This window comes from Engraulis encrasicolus, chromosome 9 (assembly GCF_034702125.1).
Source record: "Engraulis encrasicolus isolate BLACKSEA-1 chromosome 9, IST_EnEncr_1.0, whole genome shotgun sequence".
NCBI classification, from domain to species: Eukaryota; Metazoa; Chordata; class Actinopteri; order Clupeiformes; family Engraulidae; genus Engraulis; species Engraulis encrasicolus.
In genome coordinates this window covers 28,656,559-28,671,558 of record NC_085865.1, presented here as the reverse complement: position 1 = coordinate 28,671,558, position 15,000 = coordinate 28,656,559, and the positions used below count along the sequence as shown (strand labels likewise).

The 15,000-nt window shown below is 45.8% G+C and overlaps 1 protein-coding gene across 1 annotated transcript in view; it reads left to right on the top strand.

The window, feature by feature from the left end:
* The window catches only part of drosha (drosha ribonuclease III), a 167,964-nt gene that overhangs the window by 135,614 nt on the left and 17,350 nt on the right, over positions 1–15,000 (top strand). The window contains exons 27-28 of the mRNA XM_063206870.1: positions 2,623–2,705; positions 5,405–5,508. Coding sequence (XP_063062940.1) covers positions 2,623–2,705; positions 5,405–5,508 — 187 coding nt within the window. The remainder of the gene's footprint in view (positions 1–2,622; positions 2,706–5,404; positions 5,509–15,000) is intronic.

Below are 15,000 nucleotides of genomic sequence, written 5' to 3'. Positions count from 1 at the left end.
TTTTTGCTAGCCAAAACTTTGTTGTGATTTTTTTTTCTCTTTAGAATATTCTTGCACTTAAATTCAAACAATTGGTGAAACTACTTTTATTGGTCACACCAAAGAAGTTACCTGAAGTGGCTGATTAGACTAAAATAGTTACTTGCCACAGCCACGTTTTACCAGCATTTGGCCGGTTGGTAGGTGCCAGTGTCAAGCCCTGCATGCCACGCACGCACCATGCACAGACTCAAAAACACACATATTTACAATGCACACTTCATAGTGCATTATACAAGGCCCTTGTATCCTAGTCCTGTGTGCTTGTGTACCTTGTGTGTGGTGGTTTCGTTGTGTGGTGTTGCTCTGTGTGTATCTGTGGGGTTTAGGCTGTGTGTGTCTGTCTGTCTCTGTGTATACTGTTTGTGTGGCTGTTTTGTGCTTGGTGTGTAAGGTGCCTCCACACTTCACTTGACACATCTCTTCCCTCCTTCACCTCTCTTTCATCTCTTTGCTTTCTGCCCTCCACACAACTCTTCCCTGCCAGAGGCCCTTCTCCTACTTTCTTCTCCTCTCCTCTCCTCATCTCTCCTCTCCTCTCCTCTCCTCTCCTCTCCTCTCCTCTCCTCTCCTCTCCTTTTAAACTTCTCTTCTTCCTCTCCTCTCCTCTACTTCCCCCCTCTCCTCTCCTCTTCTCCTCTCCTCTCCTCTCCTCCTCTTTGGTTCCCTCTCCACTCCACTCCTCTCCTCTCCTCTCCTCTCCTCTCCTCTCCTCTCCTCTCCTCTCCTCTCCACTCCTCTCCTCTCCTCTCCTCTCCTCTCCTCTCCTCTCCTCTCCTCATCTCTTCTGCTGCCCTTTACTCTGGCACCAGGCTGCTGAAACTGGCATCATGGCACACAGCAACAGTATGCAGAGAGAGAAACACACACACACACACACACACACACACACACACACACACACACACACACACACACACACACACACACACACACACACACACACACACACACACACACACACACACACACACACACACACACACACACACACACACACACACAATCTCTCTCTCACACTCTCTCTTTTCTCTCAAAGTAATAAGTAATGTGCATGCAGTACATACACATATTCTTTGCACAAGTGTGTGTACATGCACACACACACATATGCACACACACACACACACTCTCATTGCATCATCACAATGCAGCATAATACATTCTGTCCATCTCATCTTCAAAGGCCAGCCTACAGAGGCAGAGGGAGAGAACGAGGAGAGGAGTGGATGATGCAGAGGGAAAGAAAGAGAAAGCTATATTAAAAGAGATGAGGAGAGGGAGAAAGAGAGAGAGGAACAGAGGAAAAGGGATAGGAGTGCGAGAGACAGGGAGAGAGAGTGAGAGAGAGAGTTAAACAAAAGCACTGGCCACAGAACCGCTGGCCCTTCCTTGGATGAAAGGGTGTAACTGAATATTTCAGAGAGAGAGAGAGAGAGAGATGCAGAGAGAGAGGGGGGGCAGAGAGAGAGAGGGAGATGCAGAGAGAGAGAGAGAGAGAGAGAGAGAGATATGCAGAGAGAGAGAGAGAGGGGCCGGCAGACTGGCAGAAGAAACAGACAAAGATAGAGAGAGAGAGAGAGAGAGAGAGAGAGAGAGAGAGAGAGACAGAGAGAGAGAGTGTTAGAGGATGGGGCCGGAAGGTGAAGAAAGAGATACAGTAGAGGGAGAAAGGGGAAGAAAGAAAGAGACTGAATAGAAGTCCAAATAAAGAGTGCCAGCACATGAGTGATGGGGTGTCACCAGGTCGAAGCGATATGATTGGCCAGGCCTTTCTTTGAGGCCAAAGGCTTTGTTTGTGTGACCATTCGTCCGTCCACCCATCAGTCTTGGCGTGTGTCTGTCTGTCTGTCTGTCTGTCTGTCTGTCTGTCTGTCTGTCTGTCTGTCTGTGATCTATTTCCTGGCTCCTTAGCCTCCTCTATTTGTTTGTTCTTTCTAGGGATGCACCGATACCACTTTTTTAAAAAAAATCGATACAAGTACGAGTACATTAATGTGTGTACTTGCCGATACCGAGTACCAGTATCAGTATCGATGCATCCCTAGTTCTTCCCTGTCCACTCCTCTCCTGTACCTCCAGGCTGTCTGGCTAATGTGGCCATTTGGAAAATCAGACTAGAAGTTTGCGTGTGTTAGTGTGTTGTGTGTTTGTAAGCATGTGTTTGCTTTTACTGGTGAGTGCATTTGTGAGTGTGTGCGAGCAGACATGCATATGGGTTTTCGTGTAAATGTTCAGTTTGTTATGCAGTTTTTTATGTGTGCATATGTGCGTTAGTTTGTGTGTGTGTGTGTGCTTGTGTTTCTGTGAGCATGTATGTGCGAATGTGAGCAATTATTTTTGTCTCTGTGTGTGCATGCAATTTAATGTCTCTGTGTGAATGTTTGCGGTTTTCCATGTGTTGTTTTTGTGTGTATACGATTCATTATGTATCTGTGCCATAGCGTATGTCCCAGTGGGTATGGCTAGATTTGTTTTGAGGGTCTTATATAATATCTTATGTTATCTTATGGCTCCTTGGCCTGTCTTTATCCACCCTACTCCTCATCTTCCTCCTCTTCCTCTCCCTCCTCCTCCTCACAGCCTTCATCGCGGCCCTATACATCGACAAGGACCTGGAGTACGTGCACACATTCATGAATGTCTGCTTCTTCCCCCGACTCAAGGTGCGTCATGAACTTGCGCTCACACACACACACACACACACACACACACACACACACACACACACACACACACACACACCCGTGCACACACACACACACACACACACACACACAGGCCTGCTTTTCCCCCTGACTCAAGAGACTCTCTCAAGTGCTCATCTCAAGCACCCCCTCCTCTCCCCCGCCTCCCCAACACACACACTTTTAAACACACGACATGTCACATAACGTCTTCCCTCCCTCCGCTGTCTCAAGGCACACTCTCTCGTGGCATCTCAGACACTTGCCCCCGCCCCACCGACACCCACACACAAACACTAATTGCTGTCTTGCTGCGTAGGTTGCTGTTGGCATAATGCAGTGGCAGGCACACGCAGGTATGCAAACAAGAGGGCGCACAAAACTGATTACACATATTCATATCCACAAAGATTCAGTAAAGACACAGTACACGCACACACACACACACACACACACACACACACACACACACACACACACACACACACACACACACACACACACACACACACACACACACACACACACACACACACACACACACACACACACACACACACACACACACACACACACACGCAGCTGCAGTGCCAGTGACCATCTCGTTAAAAGAAAGAAATATTTTCTTTCCCTGTTGGATGGAGGGAGAGAGTGGCCAGCTTGTTTATTTTCTGATTTCACGGTTCAGTTGTACGAAACAGAGGGCATATCTCTAGGTAGGGAAATGACAGCGAGAGCATACAATTGAGTGAAAAACGAGCACAATGAGGGACTGATTGGATGAAAAAGGTGTGAATGTCGAAGTAGAGGGTGAGAGGTGGCCGTACGGAGATCATTGGCAGGAGACAAAAGATGAGAGTTAGGACTCCCGCGTTTTCTGTGCCGTTGAAATCAAATGGAATCAGAGTTACTATGACCCTCTTTATCCTTTATGAAACCATTTAAATGAAAACTTAAACTGATATTTTGCGTCTTCCCAGCCTTGACTTTTGAATAACTTTGGATTGTCTTTTCTCCAACCTACCAGAGTATTGATTAAAATAAAATCTTTAAAAAATGTATTGAAAAATGTAATGTAAGAAAAAGTAATGCAATTTTTTTTAATCTAACCTTTATTTAACCAGGAAAAATAGACCTATTGAGATTAAAAATCACTTTTTCAAGGGCGTCCTGGCCAAGTGGCAGCACAAGTTACTGATTAAAATTTCAGTTGCATTAAAAGATTAAAAATAAATAAATAAATAAATAAAAAATTACAGACAATCGACACGGGTCTGAAGTGCTCTCGTCCTGAAATTAAAATTGCTCAATGGAATCAGCTCTGTTAATTTCAAATGGTTTTGTAAATTGTTCCATGAGGTGGGGGCAGAAAAAGCAAAGACCTTTTTACCCTGTTGAGTATGAAAACGGGGTAGAGAGAGTAGAACATTTTCATTGGAACAAAGACCATAATGCAAAAAAAAAATCTTGATGAAAAATACAACTGAGAACTTTCACTGGACACTTGGTGAAGGGGGAGGAGGAGATAGAGAGGGCGAAAAAGATGTCATTAGAGAAAAGAGAAAACGAGAGGGAGAGGATAAGGATAAAGAAAGAGGATGAGATGAGACATAGAGCACAGTGTCTTGTAGGGGCAAGGCTAGGCGAGGAGGCAATCTGTGCAAGCGAGGAAGAGGAAGGAGAGGAGTGGAACAGGAACAGACAGCTCGCGCCGCGCGGACATCACCGCCCATATTTACACTAATGGAAGAGCTTTTAGATGTCCCAGCTGAGCACACTGCTGTGTGTGTATGTGTGTGCTTGTGCGTGTACGTGTGTGCCTGTGTGAGCGAGAAAGTGTGCGTGCGTGCGTGTGTGCATGCGTAAGGGACTTTGTGTGCGTGCGTGTGTGTGTGTGTGTGTCTGTGTGTGTGTGCGTGCGCGTGCGCGTGCGTGTGCGTGTGTGTGACAGCGAGTTTGTGTGTGTATCAGCTGAACACACCTGGGAGTCCTGCCGTTGGCCTCAATACACACTCCCAACTTAAACAGGCCGTGATTTACTCCAGCTACCCAGAGAGACACGGACACAGTGGGGGAAGCAGAGGACCACGCAGACACTGGAGAGTGGAGAAGGCAGAGAGAGAGAGAGAGAGAGAGAGAGAGAGAGAGAGAGAGAGAGAGAGAGAGAGAGAGAGAGAGAGAGAGAGAGAGAGAGAGAGAAAGATGGTTGAGAAAGGAGAGCGGGTAGGTTATAGGGAGAGGGGGTAGGATGTAGAGAGAGACAAAGAGAGAGAGAGATTTAAGAATGATGGTAGAGAGAGAGAGTGTGAAGAGCAGAGAGGGAGGCAGAGAGAGGAGAGAGTGATAGAGAAAAGAGAGAGAAGAGAAGGGCAGGTTGAGAGTGTAGGGAGGAAGGAAGAATAGTGCCACAGAGAGATGAGCCCAAATGGGGGACGAGGAAAGGGGTGGGAAAGAGAGATATGAAAAGACACTAAATGTAGACTAAATCAGAACATGTTAACATGCATTCAGATCTATTTGCAGGGACATGTTAATGGGTTGGGTTCATGTGAGTTTGCCGGTGTTTTATTTATGTATCGAGCGGGATTTGAACAAGTCTCTTCTCCTCATCCTACCCCTTATTCTCCTCCTCCTCCTTCTCATCTCCTCCTCCTCATCCCTCCATCTTGACCTTGCAGGAGTTCATCCTGAATCAGGACTGGAACGACCCCAAGTCCCAGTTGCAGCAGTGCTGCCTGACGCTCCGCACTGAGGGCAAGGAACCGGACATCCCCCTATACAAGTAACAACTCCTCCACATCTCTCCTCTCACCTGTCCTCTTCCACTCCCTCTATCTGTCTGGCTGTCTCTCTGTCTTTCTGTCTGTTTGTCTATCTATCTATCTGGCTGTCTCTGTCTGTCTGTCTGTTTGTCTATCTAGTATCTATCTATCTGTCTGTCTGTCTGTCTGTCTGTCTGTCTGTCCTCTCCTCTTTCGCCCTGTCTTTGTCTATCTCTCTCTGTCTACATCTTCCTATACAATGTAAGACCCTCAATCTCATCTCTTCTCTCATCTCTTCCCTTCCGTTATTTCGTTCCATTTTGTCATCTGCCTCCCGGTCGTCTCACACATGTCTGCGCTCAGTAAAGAGCTTTGCATCCTCCTTGCTTAATATGTTTCTCTCTGCCTGTGTCTCACGGCTGGCCAGCCATCTTCCCCTTTCACAACGAGAGCAGAGTTGCTAGCTTTGGTTGTATGAGTGTGCCTCTGTGCACGTGCCGGGTTTTGCCTATCCATGTTTCTTCTATGTCCATCTGTCTGTCTGTGTTTCTGTGTGGATCTGGTTTTGTGGGTGTGGGTGTCCACACATCCATGCCAGTAGTATGTGTGCAAATGAATGGGGGCGGTTTCTGGAAAAGCGTTGGCCTTGAGTGTGGGTGGATGGGTTTTCAATGTTTGGAAATGGAATGTGTCTGTGTGTGTATATAATTGTTAGTTGAAGGATGAATTTTACTTTGACCATTTTTTTTTTCAGCTGTGTGGGCTGAAGGATTTGTATATTTGGAAAGGGTGTGTGTGCGTGTGCGTGCGCATGTCAGGGTTGTGGTGCCGGAGAATAATAATAAAGGGCTTTTATTATTTTCATTTCTTTTCTTCTGCAATTTTTTTTTGTCAGCCACCCCACACCTCTCTGCTTTAACCTTGACAAGTCAGCCCTTTGCGTGAATGCCCTTTTAAAAACGCCACAGCTGCTATTCTGACAGATGAACACACTCGCACACGAAAACTCTCTCTCTCGTCTTTTTATCTCTTTCTCCAACACACACACACTTCAACTTACTCCCCATCCTCCATTCTGCCATTCTCTCTCTCTCTCTCTCTCTCTCTCTCTCTCTCTCTCTCTCTCTCTCTCTCTCTCTCTCTCTCTCTCTCTCTCTCTCTCTCTTTCTCTCTCACACACACTGTCTCTTCATTCGCCCTCTTTCCCTCCCTTTCTCTTTCACTTTCTTTCTCTATAGCAGTCTTTCTCTCTGTCTTATACACACACACACATACACACACTCATCCACACACACACACACACACACACACACACACACACACACACACACACACACACTAATACACACAGACACACACACACACACACACACACACACACACACACACACACACACACACACACACACACACACACACACACACACACACACACACACACACACACCCACTCACACACACAAACACATACACCCACACATAATTTGAGATCAGGCGATCTTCAAGGTCCAGGACTTGAGTGTCATTTGAGAAACGGTTGCCAGGTCTCCTGATGGAGCACTAATTTCCATGGCAACAATGCTGGAAGAAAGCTGCAAGAACACCAATAAGAATGCCAATAAAAAGTGTACAGTTGAGGACGATATTATTAGCCCCCCTCCTCTTAGACATCTCTCTTGATTTCTCAGTGAGAAGGACCATTATGAACCGTTTCTGTTATTCTGGAAACAAATACACTGAAGGAGATAATGTCCAATGAGTTGAATTTGGATTTTTCCATTTTCACAATTAGTTTAAACAAAAAAGGGTAAAAATGGCAAGAACAAAATTATTATCCTCCTTATCATTAATAGTCAATAGAGTGCCATTTAGGAACCAAAACTGACATCAGGCACTTTGATTAGTTGTTAACTATGTTGGCACATGTCCTACCAGGGATTTTGGCCCATTTTTTCCATTGCAAATAGTTAACCTGGTCCAAATTGCATGGATGTTGAGGATGGACATTCATTTTCAGCACTCCTCAAAGACTATCTAAAGCAGTGGTCCCCAACCTATGGGTCGGGACCCCCCTTATGGGTCGCCAAAGATCCACAGGGGGTCGCGGAGCCCTCTTGATTTTAAGGGGTTTAATATAAAATATATATAGCCCATGTTGAATACAAAGCATTTAACTAATAAATGCATAGACGCAACAAATTGTAAGTGCTACATTAAACATTTATTCTATATTTGACCAAAGACAAATTGAGGAATAATTTTCGCAGGAAACAGAGGGCATCTTGTGACTCCGTCTCGTGCGGGCACTCGCGTGGTTGGGTCACCAAAGCTTACAATAGTAAAAACATGGGTCCCTTAAGAAAAAGGTTGGGAACCACTGATCTAAAGGATTGAGATCAAGAGAAATGAGATCAAGAGAAAATCAAGAGAAATGTCTAATTTCAGGAGGGAGGCTAATAATATCGTCCTCTACTGTATGTGTGTGTGTGGTTGGGGGTGTAGGTGTGGGTGTGTGTGTACGTGTGTTAGCATCTGAGTGTGATGTGCGTGCGGCTCCTGATGTATGTGTATGTGTGCGGCTCCTGATGTATGTGTATGTGTGTGTGTGTGTGTGTGTGCGCACGTGTGTGTATGTGTGTGGTCGGGGTGAGGGTGTGTGTACATGCACCTGAGAGTGATGTGCGTCCGTAAGGGCTGTGCAATATATGGAATTTTGATCGTGATATCAAATTTCATAAAATCGAGTTGAAACAATTTGGTCAGTTGTCTATGCTGCCAAAAGGGATGCTGTGTGCAATACATTCAACTCCACATCAGCCTCTGCGTGCACAGCAGACCTACACCTAACTAACCTAGCCTGGTAATTATGACTTTCAAATCAAAAACCAAGACCATAACAACTAACATTCTCAAACGGCATGGTTGACCCTCCTCCCTTGGTTTGCTACTGGTTGAGGGCAGAAAGGCTGAGCCAAAGTTCAAACCAAACATTTCTTAATCCCAATAGAACGTCTCTGCTTAAACCACGTCACTGCCTTGAACACGCCTCTACCCAGGACCGTTGGAAATGCACAGTTGAGGTAAAGCAGCACTGTGTGTTTCTCTATCCTCTGCTCTACACTCACGCTGCTGAACGGAGGGAAGATTGTGATTTTTTTGGGACAGGAAATAGCAGGGATCTGAGGGGATGAGCACCCAAATGTCTTGATAGTGTGACTAAAAATCAATTTAGTCATCGTCTCAAAAATTCAATAAGTAGGCAAGACTAAACAGAATGAACACCCATCAAACCGAGAATGTAATATTCTTTGATACAGGATGCCCCATGCCCCATAAAGTTATTTGCAGTTGCAGTTATTTTAAGCTCTGCCCCTGATCGTCCTCCCTTTCACTCATATAGGCTACTCATACTAGGCTACCTTGAGTGTTCGGTATAGTTCGCTATGTTGGATACATAACTCCATATTAATCATAAATTCAAAATTATTCAACACAATATCGTATGTATATAATATAATCATTAATCACTAAGTCATTAACAATCACCGTACAGCCACAACTTTGCATCGGCTGCATTTCACCATCATGCGTGCAAACCTTTGTCATCCGAAGAAACCTCCTGCTTCTGAATCTTAAAAAAGTACTGGTAACGTTCCTTGCTTTGTCTTCCATCCGTTGAGTATTAAAATCATACAGACAAGCTTTGCAGAGAACTTTGGCCTCGCCAGTATCCACCTACCACTACTTCCAACTAGCTCCACTAGGCTCTACTTCGGATGCTGGGGGGAATGAGACAGTCTGTAAGCTCGTTTCAAAAAATCATGTTCATGTCTGTTCATTCATCCAGTCTTCCGCAGACAACTGATTGAAATTGCTTTGTAAATTAAAGAGACAGGAACAGCAGTGAGTGCATGGACGTCTGCAGAATATGAAAGGAGCTTTCCTGTGGAAATGACACAGAAGACTATATAACAAAGCTTAAACAAACTAAGCACCCTGCACGTCTCTGCCTTGTTGTTCTGTTGCGTTGATTCGAAAAATGTATAAGCATTTTAGCTTCCTGGAACAATCCTCTAACAGCAGCAGGCAGAGTAGTGTGTGGTTCCTTTGTCTCCCAATGGTAAGGCAATGTCATTCTTTTCCTCCACTGTGTAACGTTCTTTTTTTTAATTGAAAGAAAATATTGATATTGATTTTTCCCATTATCGAGGAGCCCTGCTGTGGGTGCGTGCATGGAGAGGGTTGTGTGTGTTCATGTGCACAAGATTGGTGCCAATTTTCACACCACCCACGATAATATTGATTAGCCTGACAAGCTTACCACCTGAAGCACCGTAGCAAATCATACACACACACACACACACACACACACACACACACACACACACACACACACACACACACACACACACACACACACACACACACACACACACACACACACAGCGAAGACCTTTGCATGACCCGTCAAGTTGAAGCATCCTGTGGAGGAGTTCACCAGTTCAGATGTCTTTATAAATGTGGAACTATTGTGTGGTATTGAATTTGAACATTTGTGTGTGTACAGAATGTGTGTGCGTGCGTGCGTGCGTGCGTGCGTGCGTGCGTGCGTGCGTGCGTGCGTGCGTGCGTGCGTGCGTGCGTGCGTGCGTGTGTGTGTGTGTGTGTGTGTGTGTACATGGATGTGGAAGTAGATGTACGTGTGTGTACACATGCATGAAAGTATGTGCGCTCACAAGCTTTTGCCTCTGTGTTCTTGTGCTTCTGTGTTTGTGTTTTTATGACAAAAGTACTTTAAGAGGTTCTTTTTACTCAAGGACAACATGTGTTAACATCACTCCACCCCACACACACACACACACACACACACACACGCACACACACACACACACACACACACACACACACACACACACACACACACACACACACACACACACACACACACACACACACACTCAAGGACAACATATGTTAACATCACTCCACTTAAGTGCATTTATTCCCCACCTCACCCATCCCTTTTCACTAAAAGTGTGCACTCTCTCTGTGTGCGTGTGTGCCTGTGTGCGTGTGCATGTGTGCGCGTGTGTGCGTGTGTGTGTGTGTGTGTGTGTGTGTGTGTGTGTGTCCAGCATATGCCTACATAAACACACAAGGAACCACTAAGGTGTTGCAGAGAGAAATTGAGTGTGGCACTGCACTTGTCACACCTACGCAAGAGTTGTGTGTGTGTGTGTGTGTGTGTGTGTGTGTGTGTGTGTGTGTGTGTGTGTGTGTGTGTGTGTGTGTGTGTGTGTGTGTGTGTGTGTGTGTGTGTGTGTGTGTGTGTGTGTGTGTGTGTGTGTGTGTGTGTGTGTGTGTGTGTGTGTGTGTGTGTGTGTGTGTGCGCCGCGTGTGTGTGCGCGTGTCGGTGTCTGTGTGTGTGTGCGCGTACCCGAGTGTGATGTGTGTGTGCGTGTTGGTAGTGGAGGAAGACGGAGGGGGTGCATCGCGGGGTTAAATTATTGATAGGCAGCCCTAAATGATCAGAGCGCATGAAAAATTCAGCGCGGACAGGCGCGTAAGTAAACTGGCGGTGAATAATGCAGCTGGGCATTGCAGCCTGCTTGGGCCCTGCCACCGCATGTGTCCGCCTGCCCGCCCGCCTGCCCCGAACTAATGACAAACATCACCGCTCACGCCTCGTCCTCCGGTCCCCCGGTCCCCGACCTGTCAGCACTAGTCACAGTTTCCACCCCCACTGCCTCCCCCCCTACAGTGCCCTCTTTTAGTGTATCGTCACTGGTCCCTTTCGCCTCTCTCCTCTCCTGGGCTCCACTTCTTCTGCATCCTTTCTGGTCAACCGTTATCTTCATGCTTCCTTCACCCTTTTCACTTTTCTCTTCTGTTCACTTTCCCAGCCGCCCAATCACCTCTAGTCTTCTAGACCTGCGCCATGTACCCTCCCTTTCTTCCTTTAGCATAGTAACTATTATAATATATTTAGCATAGTAGCTATTATAATATATTTTTACGGCTTTTTGCCTTTATGTTTGACAGGACAGTGGAGGATAGACAGGAAATTAGTGTGGAGAGAGAGACGGGGAAGGATCAGCAAATGATCCGGGCGGAAATCGAACCTGGGTCGCCGGTGTAGTAGCCCAGTGCCCTACCGTTAGGCCACGGCAGGGCCAAGTCTCATTCTTTCTCCTGAATTCCACTTCTTGTGAATCATTTTGTTCACTACTTATCTTTATGCTCCTCCTTCATGCTTCATGCTGAACTGGCGGAACGTTTGGAACTGCCTCGGATATGGTTCCTAGTGTGTGAAGCCTAGTTCCAACTTTGACATGTTGCCCTCTCTGTAACTGATTGTCCGTCATGCGCAATCATTTAAATTCCCCACCCAAGCACTTTAAAAATCACCAGATCCGTTTTTACAAGTAGATTATCAGAAATTGATCGAGCAAGTAGGCCCTTGTCCTTGGCCAAGGAAGGAGTTGTCAAGGAATTGTGCCTTTTGTGCTGCTGTTCGGCATTATTGACCCATTTTTTTTTTAAAAGCCAAATAGCCTACCGTATGTTGGCTGTTTCCATGAAAGCCTGTTCCATATAGGCCCCCACATCCCTAAGTGTATGGTACAGTCAGCCATTCCTCTCCCCACTCCAGGGCTCCACTTATTCTGCTTTCTTCCTTTCTGATCTTCACTTATCTTCATGGTCCTTCACCCTTTTCATTTTTCTGTTCTGTTCACTTTCCCAGTCGCCACTAGTGTTCTCTGCCGTGTATACTCCTAGAATCTCTGGTACTACCCTCTTTGCCTTCCTTAAGCACAGAGTCTCATTCATTCTCCTGAATGTCACTCATTTTGGTTAATTTCTGGTCACCACTTATCTTCATGCTGTTGTCCTCAACCCGTTCCCACTGTCCCCGTCACAACTACTCATATCCTCCCTCCATGCCTTCCTTTTGTATTTACTCGTCCCATTTCTATTCCTAGGTTCCACTTCCTCTGGTTCGCTAATGGGCATGTCTCATCTTTGTGCTGCTGTCCTTAACCCTGTCCCACTCTCCTAGTCACCACTTGTCTTGTTCTCCGTCATGTACCCTTCGTGCATAGCCACTTGTCCCATTCCATTTTTTCTGGGCTTCACTTATTCTGGTTCCTTCTCCGTCACTACTTATCTTATTGCTGCTGTCCCTCAACCCTTTCCCACTCTCATAGTCACGACTTGTTCAATATCATGAACCCTCCCCTTTAGAGTAGCTACTCAACTGTCCCAATCACATTTCCTGGGCTCCACTTGTTCTGTTTCCTTCACAGTCACCACTTGTGTTGTTGTTCCTGACCCCGTCTGGGTCTGTCAGTACTAGTCTTGTTCTCGGTCATGCCATCTCCGTGCCTTTCTTTAGTGTGTAGTGACTGGTCCCATTCCTTATCTCTTGGGCTCCACTTATTCTGGCTCCTTCGTGGTCACTATTCTATGCCGTCACTGACCCACATTTACTACTTCATGCTACTCCCCGACTATTTCCCTGTCAAGCCCAGTCTTGTTGTCTGTCTCAATCCCCTGCATCAGTTGTATTACTTGTCGTCCTTGGTCCCAGTCCACCTCTTCTCCAACTGGTTCCGATTCCTTACCTGTCAGCAGTAGTCTTGTTCTTTGTCCTTATCCTCTGATCTTGGCTACTTCTTTTTCACCATATGGCTGGAGCTACATTGGATGCGTTACATTGCATTGAGTTAAGTTGTGGCTTGACTTGTGCACAGTCCCTGGTGCTAAACAAAAAAGTTAACTTTTCTGAAGAAAAAAAAATTACACTCCTTAGGATTTTTCTTTTTTTGATGTTCTTCTTGTGTGTTTATTTTTATTCATTGGCATAATTCATTGAGTTAACTTATCAAAAAAAAAGGAAAAACGTTGAAAAGAAAGAGCTGTTTTTTACAATCTTTGCTGCACCACCTTTTCTGGTGTAGCCAGTCCCATTGTTTAATTGTTATAGCAGATAAGTTTTTCATTTATCACGTCCATTATTCACCTATTGTTAGCCTTGTGACCCCTTAGCACTTCCAAGTCAACACTAGTCTTGTTCTCCTTCAGTTTCCCCCTGATCTTTGATGCTCTCCTTTCATCGCCTCTCATTTTATTTTCCTGTTCTTATGCTGTCCTCAACCCATTCCCACTCAGTTTGCTGTCACCACTCGTCTTGTGCTCTGCCGTTACATCTGGGTCCTGGTTCCTTCCCTGCCTGTCACCATTGGTCCTGTTCTATGTCGTACCTCCACAGTGCCTTCCATGTCGCTAATAGTCCCATTGTACCTCCTGTGCCTCCGTTCCTGGTTCTCTGCCTGTCATCACTAGTCTTGTCCTCTGTCCTCCTCGTGCTTCCTCCCCAAACACCATTAGTGACGTTCCACCCTCTGCTCCCCCGGTTCCATGCCTGTCACACTTGGTCATGTTCTACAACCATCCTGTTTTTTTTCCCTTAAGCTTTCCATTCCGAATTCTACCTCCATTGCAACTGGTATGAATTCCTTACCTGTCACCACTAGGTCTGTCCTCTGTCCTTGCCCCCAGCCATGGTTTCTTGTCTTATCCTTTTACTGTCACTGACCCTTTCCCATTTCCCTATCCACTAGTCTAGTTCTCCTTTCTTTATGCTCTTGTCTTTTTCCTCCATCACTGTCTCCGACTTCTCTCACCTTGTTCTTTTCCTGTGACGCTTACTCCTATTCCACTTTCTGATATCCCGCCTTTCATGTCACATGTCACCAATAGTCCCATTCTAATTCCTACCTCCCTGGTTTCTTCTGTGTCACTGATAGTCCCATGATACCTCCTCTGCTTCCATTTCTGGTTCCGTGCCTGTCATCACTAGTCTTGGCCTCTGTCCTTATCTTGGATCCTCCATGTGCATTAGTGCAGTTCCCCATTCTGCTCCCCTTGTTTTTTGCCTGTCACACATAGTCATGTTCTACAGCCGTACGCTGCCCACAAACCCCTTCCAACTACCCTCACCTCACCATGGATTTGGGGAGATATCTTTTCCCTGGTGAAGAAGTCTGCGTTAAAGTCAGCACTTTCATAAACATGACATGCACCGTACATAAATTGAACAGTTATGTTATTGTGAATTCTGCATTCCGAACACATGTATGATTCTTGATGACATCCAACATCCAAACAACAACCAAACATCTTCAAGATGGTGGTTATAGCATTATTCTGTCATGTTTGCAACACATCCATGCAGCAAAATGCCATCTCTAACACTCTAACGTAAAAAAAAGTAGGGGCCGCCACCCAACCCCATTACACATCCAAGGTGTTGATGAGTGGGTGATGAATGGAGATTGTCCAGACCTTGCAAGGACCTTGCATGGTGTAGTCAAGGAAACACAGCACCAAATCAGTGACTCCTGCTGTACCTTTAAATAAATTGAATGTTGTTGATGTATAGACATGGTTCGGGAGGAGGCCCACGAGTGATTGACAGCCGTCATTACTTTCTCCCGCCTTCGCAGATA